The 16,139-nt window shown below is 43.6% G+C and overlaps 1 protein-coding gene across 2 annotated transcripts; it reads left to right on the top strand.

Annotated features, from left to right (window-relative positions):
• The first annotated feature begins 306 nt into the window (after nt 1-306).
• Nucleotides 307-15,536, top strand: znf710a (zinc finger protein 710a). 2 transcript variants are annotated; one of them, XM_077567895.1, is made up of 5 exons: nt 307-642; nt 8,452-9,921; nt 11,052-11,243; nt 11,323-11,497; nt 13,093-15,536. In XM_077567895.1, the coding sequence occupies exons 2-5, from the start codon at nt 8,467-8,469 to the stop codon at nt 13,257-13,259; spliced, it is 1,989 nt and encodes a 662-aa protein (XP_077424021.1). In that variant the 5' UTR covers nt 307-642; nt 8,452-8,466; the 3' UTR covers nt 13,260-15,536. The 2 variants fall into 2 exon arrangements, with proteins under 2 accessions (XP_077424021.1, XP_077424020.1); XM_077567894.1 differs by lacking the exon at nt 307-642 and adding an exon at nt 6,789-6,846.
• The last annotated feature ends 603 nt before the right edge of the window (nt 15,537-16,139 follow it).

Raw genomic sequence — 16,139 nt, forward strand, 5'->3', positions numbered from 1 at the left:
ATGAACCATCTGTCTGCCTTTATTACAATTTAGATGAATACATCTCTGACTGTATCAAATCAAACTAATCCTTTGTTGCCCCTTTACAATTAATACTTGACTTTATTTGAACTTGGACATGCTGCTTTGAACGAGTACCTCACAATAAATGTTTTAAAGTGCTTGCTCAAAAGAGGTTACTTCCTCTTTCAGGGGGGAAAAAATCAGTCGAAAACTCTGACTCACATCGCAGGGAGGATGTGACACTGCGCCGTATGCTTGCTCTCCTCAAGATCAACAACAAAGAATTGCACTTGCAGTGGACACGCGCGCGTCCAGTATGGATCCGAGAGCCCACACCAAACACCGTTTGGGGGCTTATATTAATAACAATGCATTTTGACCGCTTCGAGTTTAAAGCATAACGTCAAAATACAAAAAAAAAGGCGGCTCATTATGACATCAGCGGTCTAAGGTTTACGTTGTATCAAAAGGTGTCCGGATCTGTAAAGCCCTGAGCTGGATGGGGGTTTGCTTGTTTCATAGGCGTGGTGCAGTCGGTCTCCCGTGGAACAGAGCTCGGTGCTGGCAACTCGGAGGAGGAGGCGGCGGCGTGCGGATCTGAGGGTACGAGTGGACGATTGGGATGGTGCGGGGAGCGCAGTGAGTACTTGAGTTTGATTCCTCCTTGTTGCGCAATCTATATGTTGAGTGGAGGAGCATGACTGAAGTCTCCAGATGCTGAAATGCTCATCTCATAATCACAGCCTGTGTGACATCACTCGTGTTAGCTACAAGCGACAATTTGAATGTAAACAAACAACTGCCGATGATTTTGTTCTTTTGTTTGACTTGATTTTAGCGCCGTTTGTTGTGTACTTACAAACTTCCCCCTGAACTGTGCTGTGCCGTATTTCTGTGACAGCAGCACTCATTTTCCAAGCCAAACGGATGCGTCTTTGGTTGAAGCTCGCCGACTTGAACAACATCCGGCGATTTTGCGTGTTCTTGGCATTTGTGTACTTTCAATTGGAACTTGAGCTACGATTGATGATGTTTGACGAGATCACAAGAATGTTAAGAATTCCGCCGCAAAAAGGACAGCAGTAGAAAACAAAAATATATTCAAATTATTACCAGCAAAATTATCTGCCAACAGAATAAGACAATTTTACTTAAACTTATCTATAAGATTTTTAAAAGTAAGAAAATAATACTAGGCCCATTTCCACCACAGCAGTCTTGAAAATAGTATTTTTAGACTAAAAACAAGCAATGTTTTCAAGATGGAATATATAAAACTATTTTCTTTTCTTTTTTCATTCACACACTCTAAAAACAGTTGGGTCAAAAGTAACCCAATTATGGATAAAAAATGGACCGATCCACTTTATGGATCAATTTGACCCAACTTTCTAGGTTCTTTTATACAAAATGACCCAATTTTTTAACCCACGTCATGGGACCAATTTTTTTATGAGTTGTTGTTTTACACTAAATAAACCCAAGTAGAGGATCTGTCCATTTTTTAGCTATAGTTGGGTTATTTGTGCAGTTGGCCATCTTAGTCCGAGTGTCAAACAGGGAGATACTATGTCCCGTTTTTAATTGTCTTTGATATGACCCAGCCAGGGAATTGAACACACAACCTTGCAGTCAGAGGAAAGACACTCTATCACTAGACCACTGAGCGGGTGGTCCATTTACTGGCAATAGGATCAAATGAGCTTAGTAAATATAATGACACAAACTGATGTTTACAAGAAAAAATGCTTACAATTAAGAGCTATATTGCACTTTTGTCTAATTGTTTTCAGACTTTTTTATGCAAAATTTTAAAATAAAAATTCAATTTATGAAACCCCAGTTCAGGGTGTTTGATGTTGATTTGTCATCTTAAAATGTGGAAAACGTTCGTTTTAAGCCTCACAGTACTTAAAACTGGCTGTTAACACTCAAGGCTAACACTGCTTGATCAAATAAGATCATTACGTAATCAGAGGTGGCAAATCCAGGTCCAGAAAGTAAAAACCCTGCCAACAGTTTGGCTTTAGCCCCAGGTGCTAGCTAGCTCACATGGTGCTTGTTTACCTTTTAGGGAGCTAGCTAGTTAGCATCAGAGGCTAAAGCCAAACCGTGGCAGGGTTTTTACTTTCTGGATTTGCCACCTCTGTGAGTAATAAGTATCTTAAAATAAGCAGGATGATCTTGTCTGACAATCTTATTTTAAGTTAAAAAAAATAACTGGTCGAAGCAAAAGAAGCAAATTTAGGTTAAATTTAAGAAATTGATATCTTACTTAAGATTTCAGTTTCAGCTCAAGAACGCAAATTGAGAACCGGCTAACGAATGAGTTGAGCAATCATGCTATGAAGCTAACGATCTGCCGGCTTGTTAGTGGAGTGAGCCACATAACTGCCGGTCTCGCGTCGCAATCAGCCTGTCGCGGGCGTACCCGTCTGGAATAGCATCCAAGCCCCTGCGGTGAACCTGAACAGCACAGAAAATGGATGGATGGAAAATTGCCTAGCGAGCGCAACTTAAGTGGACGGCTAGGTGGAAAGGGGGCGTCGGTTTCAGCTGGCCAAAGCAAGCAAGCAGGTCGCACCGCTTGTAAGAATTCCGGCCTGGACCGGAGCCAGCGCATTTCTTCTTTCCCAAACTTTTGTTGTCTGTGTCTTTTTCATTTCCCCCATGGGCTCGCTAGCTCTGTGTTGTTTTATGTACGTGTCCCTTGTTGTTTCTTCCATGTGCTTTCTTTGTCTTTCAGCCTCTTATCTCTTTGTTTCTTCCCTCGCTCTCCTTCTATTTTCTCTCCCTCGACTTCCTGCTATCTACCACCCCCCCCACACACACACACACTCAACCGCTCCCCCCCCCCACACACACACATCTACTCCTTCCCTTCCCTCCCCTCCCTTGCGCTCACTCACCTTCCCTATCTCTCCCTCCTCCCCCTCCACTCCCATTTCTCTCTCTATCTTTTTCCTTCTCGCAGCACTCCCAGCCCGCTGATGATTGATCAAGGTTTGCCCTTTGCTGTTATTTAGCGGCGAATGTTTATGCTCGGCATCCACGTGGCCGCACACGCATGCAAACACACACCTGTGTCACTCATCTTGTTCCGTTTTTTTTTTTTTTTGGGGCCCTGCAGGTGTTTGTTGGATGGGAGGGCTTCTCCTACCTGTCTAATTGTGATGTTGCGGGCCGACCCTGTGAGTTGAACTCCGGCGGCCCCCGCAGGTCCGCTTGTGTTCCACGAGAAGAATCTGGAAGTTCAATAGTTAATGTCTTTCCTTTTCCCTCACTCTTGGTTTCTATCTCCTTTTCTCTCTCCGTTCCCTTTGCTCTCAACAACACCCCCCCCCCCCCCCGCCCAACACCCCCTCCATCTCTGCTGCCTCTCCCTCTCACTCATCCTGCAGCCCTCCACTCCTTCTTGATGGACTCGTCTCTCTTTTTTTCACACCTCCCCATCCCCCCTTTTTTATTCTCTCCTTCTTTCAGGGCATTGTCTCTCTATCTTCTTGCCACCCCCTCCTTCTTTTCTACTTGCTTTCTCTTTGACATGACCACCACCACCACCCAGTCTCTCCTTTCCTTTCATACTCCTTTTTTTTTTAATGCATTCCCTCCTTCCCTCCCCCACACGGCTCTCTTTCCTCTCTACCCTTTTTCTTTCTGTCTTTCATGCACCCCCATCCTCACTCCTCCTCCCTCTTCTTCTTCCTCCTCCACTCAGCTTCACCCCCCCCCCGCTTCTGCTTCTTTCTTCCTTATTCTTTCTCCCTATACGCTTCCCTCCCTCCCTCCTAACTGCTTTTCTCTCCTTTCTTTCTCCTTCTCGAGTCTTTTGTCATTCTTACATCAAATTTTTCTCCCACTGTACACACGTCGGGCTGTCGGTTAATTAGCTGCATGGTTGGGATGTTGAAATTTGGCAAACTGTGCAGAAAAGTTCAAATGTCAGCTGTCCGTCTCTTTTGCTACTGACGGACGCACCTTCGCTCTGCGAGTGTGTGCGCAAATGTCGTGCGCGTCGGACAAAGTGCGTGCGTGCCCGTGTTGCGCTTGCACGCGCGCGCACTCACGCACTCAAAGGAACTTCTGATTGGCTTTTACAGCAAGAGAATGCTGTGAATGAAGTAGAGGTGGCAGTGACAAACCTACAACTATTTCCAAGATACGAGCTCATTTCCTTGTTTACGTGAAGACTTTTGGGCGAGCACAAACTTGATATACAAGCATATATACAAGTCGACTCTCTTCACAATAAGCAACAGTTAAGCAAATATTAAACAATTCATTCAAAAAAAAGAGGCTTCAAGCTGTTATGTTTACTGTCAAAATGACAAATACACTTTGTGTATTTTCAAAACAACATAGCTTTACCTTTTGGAATGCTTGTTTAGCGTAATGCTAACAAACAATGCAAAACGTTATGGGCATGATTAACAATTAGCACAAACCGTGGAGAATTACACATTTAGACAATATAGCAATACTGACAAACATTATGTTTTGCACACAGTGCTATAAGATATATATATATGGTGCAATGTTGTGTACATACTCATGTGTGTGTATATATATATATGGAAGTGTGTATATGTGTGTGTGTATATGGGTGTGTGCAATGTACCTCTCTACACATGTATACGCCTGTGAAGACTTCTGGGAAGTCTTCTACTTATTGCTATATTGCTATTGCTAGCTACACCCAGCTAGGTCCAGGGCAGTGCCCTGGTGGGGGGACAAGGGGGGCGAAGCCCCCCGGAGCTCATGGGTTTTCCGTGTTTTTAAGTACTTTCAATGCACTCACATGACAAAGAAATAGACAAAACAACAGCATAAATTTTCAATGTATATTGAACTATCCCATATAAAATGGCAGTTTTAGTCAACTCAAAATCAGTCACATTCAAAAACATTGGACTGCCTTTGCTTTTAAAAACTATCACTGAGAATATCATCATATCTAACTAATGTGATTACTAAGTTAACACATAAATAATGTTGAAGAGTTCAAATTTCATGAACAAATAATTGTATCATGACCAAATGAAAAGTAACTCATATTAGAGCATACCACAAATGTCTTTGTTATAGCAGAAGATGTTATCTGTCGGAGTCATGTGCATACACAATGAACTACTACAAAAAAAAAAAAAAAAAAAAAAAGATTTTGGGGGGGGGGGGGAATAAGAAAAAGCGGAATTCCGCGAATTAGCGGATAAATCACATCCCTGTATTCTGTTGTTTTCTCTTACTGTAAACTGCAGCTGGACGGAGTCCAGGAAAAAGTTCCCCACGGGGAAAATAAAAGTATATCATATCGTATCGTATCGTATATACAGTCAGAGGTGGCAAATCCAGGTCCAGAAAGTAAAAACCCTGCTACAGTTTGGCTTTAGCCCCAGCTGCTAGCTAGCTAGCTAACCAGCTCTCTAGCACAGGGGTGGCCAAGTTCGGTCCTCGAGAGCCCCTATCCTGCCTGTTTTCCATGTGTCGCCCCTTCAGCGCAGCCGGATCTAATGTCCAGCTCATCAGCACGCTTTGCAGAAGCATGATAACGATCGTGATCATGAATCAGGTGTGTTAGTGGGGAGAAACATGAAAAACAGGCTGGATAGTGGCTCTCGAGGACCGAACTTGGCCACCCCTGCTCTAGCAGGTCTCCGAGCACCCGGGGAGCTAGCTAGGGAGCTTGCTAGCTAGCATCTGGGGATTAACTAAAGCCAAACTGCTAGAAACTTGACATACCTTATTGGTATCATGTAAACTTATGAGCACACTGTATGGCGAGAAAAAGGATTAATGCCAATAAAATCCACAATGCTGTGGCAATTGTTTTGATATTGAGAATGAAGTTGACATGAGTAGAGATGTGCATATGAGTTTTGGTGACAATTTTTTGTGTCATTAAGCAACATTTAGCTTTTGTACATTTACAGTTGTGCTCATAAGTTGACATTCCCCCAAAGATGTATAAGCTTGCAAGCACAACTGCATTCTTTAGCCTCTATGAAAAACAACTAATATTATACAGTATCTTACTGAGTCACTTAATATAAAATAATATGTATAAAAATATATATTAAAAGTATTGGGGGGGGGGTAATTATGAATAAAATTGTGAATAAAAGCAAGGGTCCACTGTAATTATTAGAGGATTAAATCATGACGCACACTGTTTTACATTCTATTTGATTATGTTGAATACGATATTATAGAGCGCTTTTTCTCCTTGTAAAAAAAAAAAAAACACACACACACACAAAAACACAAATTTTTTTGCTTGTTGAGGTGTGGCAGGCTAGAACAAATTCATGACATTCCCATTTATTTCAATGGGAAAAGACGATTTGGGATATGAGTGAGGTCACGGAATGAATTCAAGTCCAATCTCAAGGCAGCACTGTATATATTGATCAACGTAAGTGTGATCAAGTCAAGATAGAGTGCGTATGTGTGTCCGCAAAGAGAAATGTGTGTTGAAGGGTCATGCTGGATTGTATGTGGCGAGAGAGCCAGATAAGACGCGTGCGTGTGTGTCTGTGTGTGTGTAAAGAGAACAGGAGAGAGAAAAGAGAAGTGAGATGGGAAGGAGAGGGTGGGAGGAAGAGAAAGAAATGGGGTGATGCTGTGTGTGTGCGTGTTTGGAGGGGCGGAGGGCTGTTGTGGGAGGGGGGGGGCGGCAGGCACAGTCAGTTCTGATAACAGCAACAGTAGGAGGAGGATGAGCCGTGGGACCGCCCCCACTCCCCCCCTCCACTATAAATAGGAGGCGGCTTGTTTTACTCCACTCATTTCTCCTGAAGGATGCGATCCCTCAAACATCTCAAGCATCACTCCAGGAACAATGTGGTGAGTTCACAACACAACTTGAGATGATTTGCAAGCCGGTGCCGGCGCACCGACTTGCTTGCGTGCACTTTTGCGACGTCTCCAAACGTGCTTGTTTCCCATCAGCGGCGCGCCGGTTTGTCCGTAGGTGTCTTTCCACTCGCAACTTTCCGCGGCAAAGTGCGGCCTCGCGTATTTACCGAGCCTTCCCCTCTCTCTCTCTCTCTCTCTCTCTCTCTTTTGCCTCGGCCTTGTCATTTGTCTTTTTCTCTTTCACGTTGTCAGCCTTTCAGCTTTCTCTTCTTTCACTCTGTCTTTTCTGCCCCCCCCCCACCCCGGCTCACCCTCCGCCGCCGCCACCGCCAGCCTCCCTCCCTCCTCCTTTCCCTTTCCTTTCTGTCTTCCCACCTCTCACACGCTCACTCAATCTCTCCTTCCCCTTCCCTCCTCTCCTCCCCTCTTTCTTTATCTTTCAGCCCCTCCATCTCATTTCTCTCTTCGTCTGACTACATCCCTCCCTCCCTCCCTCCCTCCACACCCCCCACCCGCCCACAGCTCTTTCTCCTTCCCTCCCTCCCTCTCTTTTCTTTCTCACTCACTGACACGCTTTTCAAACACACACCCAGTCACTCTTTCCTTTTCTTTCACACGCAAACACACACAGTCTGTCTCCGTCTGACGACTTTTAAAAACAGTAATTATCCATGACGTGCTTATCAGGACATCCAGGTCTGCTTCTGCTCGCCCCACACAAGTCGTTATTGCCTCTCTGTGGCTGCTGTTTCCCTTTCAGTCATTTCTCTTTTCAGTGTTGTGTCCCACAACTCGTACTACAACTCGTGATTGAACACACCCAATGTCACGCCATAAAAACTACACACCCTGAAAAACCACCCGAAACCGGCGGCCGTCAATTTGTAGCGTTCATTGATTGCGTGCGGTTTCACTCGGAGTCCGCAACTCTCTGCAATCGCGCCGTAATTTGCCAGAGTTATGCATCAGGCAGGAATACGGAATGAGCTCGGAGCTCAATCAAATGTCTGTTATGGATATGAGATTGCCTGCTGGTATTTATCATCTGGTTCAGGCGTGCAGGCAATGTGGAGCCCGCCGAGCTGAATGCGACGGCAGAACTCCAGCGACGGACTTTCCCGGTCAGCCAGGCTGGCCGAGAGATCCCACAGGAAGTGCCGAGACAGTCCACGGAAGTCAACTTCCTGGCCGGACCCGCATCCTTTCTTGTGCTGCGTATTATTCTACAGCACGTCAAGGAAGGAAGTGGCGTGCTACGCATGTCTGTCGTCTTATCGGCGTCATCCGACGTGTGCGTTCAAAGCAACGAAACAAAGCAGAGTTGTTTTGACGGAGGAACCCAGAAAAAGGCTCTCCTGTAATCCCTTGCGGTCGATCCGGCACAATCGAGCATAAAACCTAACAATGTCATCTTTTTACATGACAGCCATTTGGTTTGCATTAATAGAAGTGTTACCAAACCGTGAGGCTAAAAAGGGGAACTCCGTTACAATGCGGCGATATTGCGTAAGGTCAGGTTTTGTAATAACTGAAAAACAGAGACGCCGTTGGGTTCTGCTTGTTTTCCTGATTCAAACTCCACGTTTCTTCCAGGAGGAGAGTGGCCAAATGTTGCGGACTTACCCAAAGGTGACTGAAGGCCAAATGGACGCGGGCACGCAGACGGAACCTGTAGTGGTTCTGTCGTTGGCTCAGGCCGCCGTTCTCGGGCTCATCTCCCAAAATGAAATTTTTGGAGCCACAATTGCTCCAAACGGCTTTTACACGGGAGAGTCCAAAGAGGGCCCGCCGCCGCCGCCGCCGCCCGAGCCCGTGGAGTACGAGTATGCGGACCAGCTGATCGGGGCCAATGGGGACTACCTGCCTGAACCTGCTGGGGACTCTCAGCTTAACACTAGTGAGAGGAGACGGCCAGGCCCCCGTGGACCGAGGACCAAGAGACCCAGAAGCGATGGAGAGTTAGTGGCACACCCTCTCAAAGCCGAAAGTCCGCAAGCTCAGGTTAAAGGTGAACTAATTGAATCGGAGACATCTCCTACTTGCGTTCACATGAACGACAGGTGCGTCCCCGCCAAGCAAGAGGATCCTCTTGCAAATCAAAAAAGCTCTCTGAAAGAGCAAGCCTGTGGAAACCGTCCTTCATGTGTCAGCGACACGTCCCTACCACGAGAAGGTGGACCACTAAGACAGGACCAAGACCTTAAAAGGGTCAGTAAGGAAGAGGAATCCGTGGTGGAAGAGGAGGCCCTCAATCTGAAGACCGGTGGAGATAGCGGCGAACCTCTGGACAACAAATACTTTGAAGCCAACGAGGTTGCGTACGAGTCGGCCGGCATGGCGCTACCGGGGGAGTACGAGGAAAACGGCCAGGCCATGCTATGGTCGGACCCCGAGGGTCTCGCCAGGCGAATGCAGATCGACCGCCTGGACATCAACGTACAGATCGATGAGTCTTACTGCGTCGATGTGGGCGAGGGTCTAAAACGATGGAAGTGCCGAATGTGCGAGAAGTCCTACACGTCCAAATATAACCTCGTCACGCATATCCTGGGCCACAACGGAATAAAACCCCACGAATGTATCCACTGCGGGAAACTCTTCAAGCAGCCCAGCCACCTCCAAACGCACCTGCTGACCCACCAGGGCACCCGACCTCACAAGTGCAGCGTTTGCGAGAAAGCCTTCACGCAGACCAGCCACCTGAAGAGGCACATGCTGCAGCACACCGACGTCAAGCCCTACAGCTGCCGCTTCTGCGGCCGCGGCTTCGCCTACCCCAGCGAGCTGCGGACGCACGAGAGCAAGCACGAGAACGGCCAGTGCCACGTCTGCACGCAGTGCGGCATGGAGTTCCCCACGTACGCGCACCTGAAGCGCCACCTGGCCAGCCACCAGGGCCCCGCCACGTACCAGTGCACCGAGTGCCACAAGTCCTTTGCGTACCGCAGCCAGCTGCAGAACCACTTGATGAAGCATCAGAACGTGCGACCCTACGTTTGCCCCGAGTGCGGCATGGAGTTCGTCCAGATCCATCACCTGCGGCAACACGCCCTCACTCACAAGGTGAGTGACATGACACCACAAGCTACTGAACTGAAGGTCCTGATGATACGAATACTGATGATGCTAATGAGTTTGGCTTTTTTTTTGCCCAGACGCAAAAGAATCCAAAACTATCTGGCGATTCAAAGAACCCAATCCACTCAACAGTCAATACATGAAAGCGCTAAGAAAATGAGAAGCTATGCAGCAAACTGACAACTAGTCTTTTTTTCTTTTTCTTTTTGTTATCTAAAACAGCATGCGTTGTTAATCTTCAAAAGGTTTTGAACTTCCTGTTTGGCTCAATTCCCTACTGGTGTGAATTTGTTTTTGTGAGCGGTTGAAAAGCGCTTTGTGTCTAATTGAATCACCAGTTTTCTCGCTAGCTCTTTATCTCCGAATGAAATCATCTTTATTCCACCGTGAGATCTGCCGAATTTCTATGACAGAATGAACACAAAATTAAAGCTGCAAATTGTAAATATATACCACGAGGTATTCAACCATTTGGCATGGTCATTTTCTTCTTCTCACTTAGATTCTGCTAATTAATGACTACATGTGTGTCAAAAAAAAAAAAAACTTCTAAGACTGGTATCACAAAATATACATTTCAAATCCAATCTACAAACTACTAGGTTTCTTTTATTGGCAAAACTTGATTGTGACTTTTTCCTTCTACTCTTAATGTGGCTACAACTTAACAGTGTATCACAATGTGTGGAACCACACTGCCCCTAAGTGGCCAAATCGGGTACAACATGAACAGTGCTCCCAATAAAGGCACACACAAACAAGGGCAAGACAGTATAACATTTAAATAATCGATTTTGGGACATTTACAATCGATTCTGAATCGTACTAAATGAGAATCGCGATTTTTATGAGAATCGATTTTTCGGCACATCCCGACTTAACAGTACCAACCTGTCCAAGAGACATTTAAAAAAAAAAAACACTGACCAACATTCTATAAGTGAGGGGCATAGTATGGGTTTGGGTGGGGGGGGGGGCGACCTCAGCAAACAGGGACATGAATAGAATAGCCAACAAACGACTAAAATACTTGAGAGGTGCACACAGACATAAATTGTCTCAACATTTGTGACGCAAAATTCATACAGACCCTTTTGTCCCCCCCCCCCCAATAGGGAATGAAAGAATTCAAATGTGAGGTCTGCTCCCGAGAGTTCACCTTGTCCGCCAACCTGAAGAGACACATGTTGATCCATGCCAGCGTGAGACCCTTCCAGTGCCACGTGTGCTTCAAGACCTTCGTCCAGAAGCAGACCCTTAAGACGCACATGATTGTCCATTTACCCGTCAAGCCCTTCAAATGCAAGGTACGCCGAGGTTCTGCCCCGGGGAGGCCGCGCCGGGAAGGAAAAGGGGTCCCCAAAAGTCTGTGCTCTGGTCTTTCAGGTGTGCGGCAAGTCCTTCAACCGAATGTACAACCTGCTGGGCCACATGCACCTGCACGCCGGCAGCAAGCCTTTCAAATGTCCTTACTGCAGCAGCAAGTTTAACCTGAAGGGCAACCTCAGCCGACACATGAAGGTCAAACATGGCGTCATGGACGGCACGATAGAGGGCCACGGTATGTGACTCACTCGGGTGCTCTTAGGACAAGGGGTGGGCAAAGTATGACGCAACAATCATGAATTCGGTCATATTTCCTGCAGTCATTTATTGCAATTTTTTCCCTAAAATTGGTTCACTTCAATGTATTATTTGTAGTTAATAATAATATAATAAAAACAAGTTGTAAAATGAATAATTTTACATATTTGTATTATTCTTGATTTTATTAAATAATTCATAAATTGTCATTTTTATTGTATATAAATGATATAATCAAGGACAATTACTTTTTGATTATGTTTACTAAAAGTGCAACGATTAATGCATTAATCAACAACAAATGGATTATCAAATTAATTGATAATTATTTTGATAATTGATTGATCGTTTTAAAACTCAATTTAAAAGTTTGCTTTATTTATTTGCTTTTTACTTTGGAAAAGAGTTGATCAACCTTATTGACTATTTTCTGACATGACCAAAACAGTCAATTCATTAATTTATGCTTGTGCAATTTCTACACCGTTGACTGTTTTTAAATAATCGAATAAAAATACAATTATGGTGTGTGTGTTGTTTTTTTTTATCCACTTAATTGATAATGAATCAAGTTGCTCCACCCATGAAGTGATCAGCTAGGCTGGGTGAAGATCCAGAGCCACTTTAAGCAACAACCTGATTCCACATAACTACCAAGTTACCAACCCTTAAAGAAAACTTTACATACATTGTATTAAAAAAACGTTTTCTTTTTTCTTTTTTTTAATGTGCACAATTTTAGAATAAAATACAGTAAGTACAATTTCTGTAGAAATTGTGTGGGAATGCTGGAAGCTGAATGCTAATAGCTGAATGCTAAGCTGAATGCTTATGAAGTAAATTGAAAGATGAATGATGTGAAAATTACTATGCATTAATTGTAGTTGAAAGATAAATGGATAAAAACAACACTTGAACCCAGGAGGCGTGAATTTTTGTAGCAAGTTGAAATGTTTACGTTAAAGTGTTATCTGAAAGTACCCTCCATTCATTTAGATGGAAAAGTGGAACTAATGATATCCAATGGAAAAATGCACACACACACACACACACACACAAAAAAAAAAATCACTCAACAGTGCCACCTAGGCAAGCAGTACCCACCATTCATTTAAATGGAAAGTGGAACTATGATAGTCAGTTGGTATACAACAATACCCCTTAGCATGATTGCCATAGATAGCCGAAGCCCCCTTCCACTCGGCAACTGCCCAGGTTGCCTAAAGTCCCCCCCCCCCCACACACACACTGCGACGTGCCTGCTCGAGAGTCAAACTTTGGCGGGCTTTGTGTCGAATTATTGTCAGCGTCTGTGGCTACGATGCTAACGCACTTTGACTCAGCATGTAGTGCGATCTCACGTCTGTCTGTTTTGACGTTTGGCTGTCAGTTGCTAGCTGCGTATTTAGCAAATATAGCCGTGTCTGGATTAGACATGCCCGTTTCCGTATCAGCGGAGAGTGATACTGACACGGGGAGGACAGCCAATCTCGCCATGCGTCTTTGGAAATAGCTGCGGGGGTCTTATTGAGGACAGGCTTGACTCATATTTCTCTGTGCTTCTCCCTTCAGAGCCGCCGCAAGACACGGAAGGACAGGAGGAGTATGACGGGGAGAGCTTTGAATTCAGCGAGCGGGAGAACCGGGCCAACAACAACAACAGAGCAGACATTTCCAAACGGTCTCAAATGGAGTATTACAGCACGTATGGCAAAGGTGCAGGCCGCTGCAGTACATGAGTTAGCAAAGCCACCCCAAAATGAAGATGAGGATAGAAATGGCTTTTTTGTTGTTGTTGCTTGGGTTGTTTTCTGACAACCCAAGCAATCCTGCACATTCATATGCACTGGAATGCAATGTTTCAAAACAAATGTTCAACTCTGCTCACTGGAAACAATTAGGTACACTGCACACTTGTAATAGTGTGCAACAGTGCTTGTCTATTTTTTTTAGATGAAGTAGCACCTAAAAAATACTTAGTTGTCCGAGTACCACCCTCATGGTCACCTTAAAATACAGCAGGCCAAGGTAAGTCCATGATTTGAAGCCACTGCAACATTATGCATAGCTTAAAAAAATAAAACTTGGAGGACAAACAAAACGTTCTTAAATGCAAATGTTATGAGTATTTCACCGCACTTGGCCTACCATGAAATCCAAAATACAAATGAACTAAATAAACTAAACACATTGTGAAATAAATTCTCATTTGACTTGTTGGATCCTAATGAAATAGCGTAGTGGTGTACCTAATTAAATGTCCGGTGAGTGGATGAAACTGGTCGACAGCAATGGCTTTATGTGTCCCTAACGCTGATTTAAAAACGGTTGTTACTTTTTTCAACCACATCAATATATACATATTTATCCGTGAAAAAAAAGAATCACCTGTTGCTGAACTAACATACCCTTCATTCATTATTATCTCTAATATGAAAACCTGATGTGTTAGATAGGAAAAAATGAGGGCAGATTTGAATCAGCGCCAAAAATTAAACTAGAAAAGTTTATTTGATTTGATTTTTTAAAAAGTAACAATTTGGAGAGCGTTATTATTATTATTATTTTTATCTTGGGAAAAAAACAAACACAAAAAAACAAATGTACTGTAAGCATACCTGCAAAAAAGCGGACTGTCCAATGAGGATTTTTTTTTTTGCGTCACATCGACATCATCTGAGCCAAATGTCCAAAAGCACATTTGAAGATAAACGCATCAATGTTGTTATGCTGCACTGACACACTGAGACAATCTTGATCCCTCTATTGTATGTAAACTACAAGAAAAGGTTCAAGAGAAAAGGGAAACGTGTTAAATCACTTACCAAAGCTTAACAAGCGGCACTGGTCAACTTTGGTTTTACTGTGATGAATTCAAACATGTCTTCGAAGTTTGCTACATGACGGCAGCGTGGACATGCCAATGCGGAGTAAAAAATAAAATAAAAAAATGACTGGCGATATATGTTGTTCCAAAGTACTATACAGTATTGTTAAAATGTACTAAATGCTAAAAACATAGCATTTCCCCCCCCATAATGCTACGGTGTAATGGCACAATTGCGCATGCGCAAATCAATGCCCCGTGGTATTATGGGAAATGCATTTAGCCTACGTGCGTTTTAGCAACACGTTAAAAATAAGTCAATAGAAAAGTTTTAGCAACTCGTTTGAACGACATAGCCCAGTCAAAACTGTTTATTCCACATTGGCAGTTAGTTCTACGCTTCCATACTATACCTTTGGAATGACGAGCTCCCTTTTACTGTACTGTATATTATTGTACAGAATGTATCAGTTGCTGGTACATTGTATTGACTACTGTCTACTTTTTAGTTTTTTTCCCCTGCATTCATTGCCACCTCTGTGTCCATGATTCATCTAATAGTCTATGAATGTAATTATTTGAATGACATTTTCACCGAAAAGAGAATCAAAACAGCAGAGCTCCGTTACCAAAGAATCTTGAGCTAATCTTGTTGCTACGGGCGCCCTGAATCCTTTCGAGTTGGGACACTGGATTTCTTTTGGTCTCATTTCAGACCTTGTGAAATTGCATTCATGCAAGCTCGCCTCCCCAATTCATCTGTAGATCTCTTAAAAAAAGATGATCAGAGAGAGAGCCAAAGTCACGGCTGCTGCATTTCCCCAAAGCGATGCGAACCTAGCAGTCATATCACTTTTCTTTCTTTTTTTTCCTTTTTTTTTTTTTATTAAATTGATGAATCTCAACAAGAACTGTCCTAAAAAAAAAAAAAAGAAGTTCAAGACAGAAATATGAAGTGCCCTAGTGTGTTGTGGGATGTGTCACCATCCATCACGTTGCGCGACGCTCTCCGGTGATGAATGAAAACCTCCCATCTTGTGACAGGGCGATGGACCTTGCGCAAAATCAGTCAAGAAGCGTTCAATATGTTTTCCCAAAGCTTAAAAAAATAAATAAAAATTCAAAACACCGTTTACATGTGCAATCTCCATCATAAAGTCCAAATAAAAATTCTAATTTGGAGGTGTCAGTTCATTCCATCAGTTGGCGATGAATCGTATAAGGGGATGCTGTAATAAATCTTTTTGTGGCGATGTGGATCTACAGTATTTTTGAACCCTGTATTAAGGCAACACACAGTAGTTTGTAAGATAGTATTCAAAAAATGTCAACTTAAAAATAGTTACGTTTATTTAATATAACTACATAGCTTTGCCTCAGTAAAGTCCACTTAGCTTAATGCTAAGAAACAATGCAAAACGCCTTAGACCGGCTAACGTATAGCACCTGTGCCTCAGTGTTAACCCTTTTTAGCAATGCATATTTGAACACAAGCTGCAGAACAAATGACTTCTGTATGAAAAGAAGTATTACTGCGCTTTACTGAATTTGTGACAATGTCCATTTGTATTATACTGCCCCCACATGGCCAAGGCGAGTACACCAAGACGGTGCACAGTTACAATGTTACGCAAACGGTTTAATTTCTACATTTATGTATGTTACTTACTACCACCATGTGTTTTACTAGGTACTATATCATAGGGATGGCTGCTGATTTTTTTTTAAATGATTGTATGGTTTTGAGAAGCTGCAAACTCCTATGACAACACCGGTGTTTTATGTAAGGATG

Source organism: Vanacampus margaritifer, chromosome 6 (assembly GCF_051991255.1).
Source record: "Vanacampus margaritifer isolate UIUO_Vmar chromosome 6, RoL_Vmar_1.0, whole genome shotgun sequence".
Lineage (NCBI taxonomy): Eukaryota > Metazoa > Chordata > Actinopteri > Syngnathiformes > Syngnathidae > Vanacampus > Vanacampus margaritifer.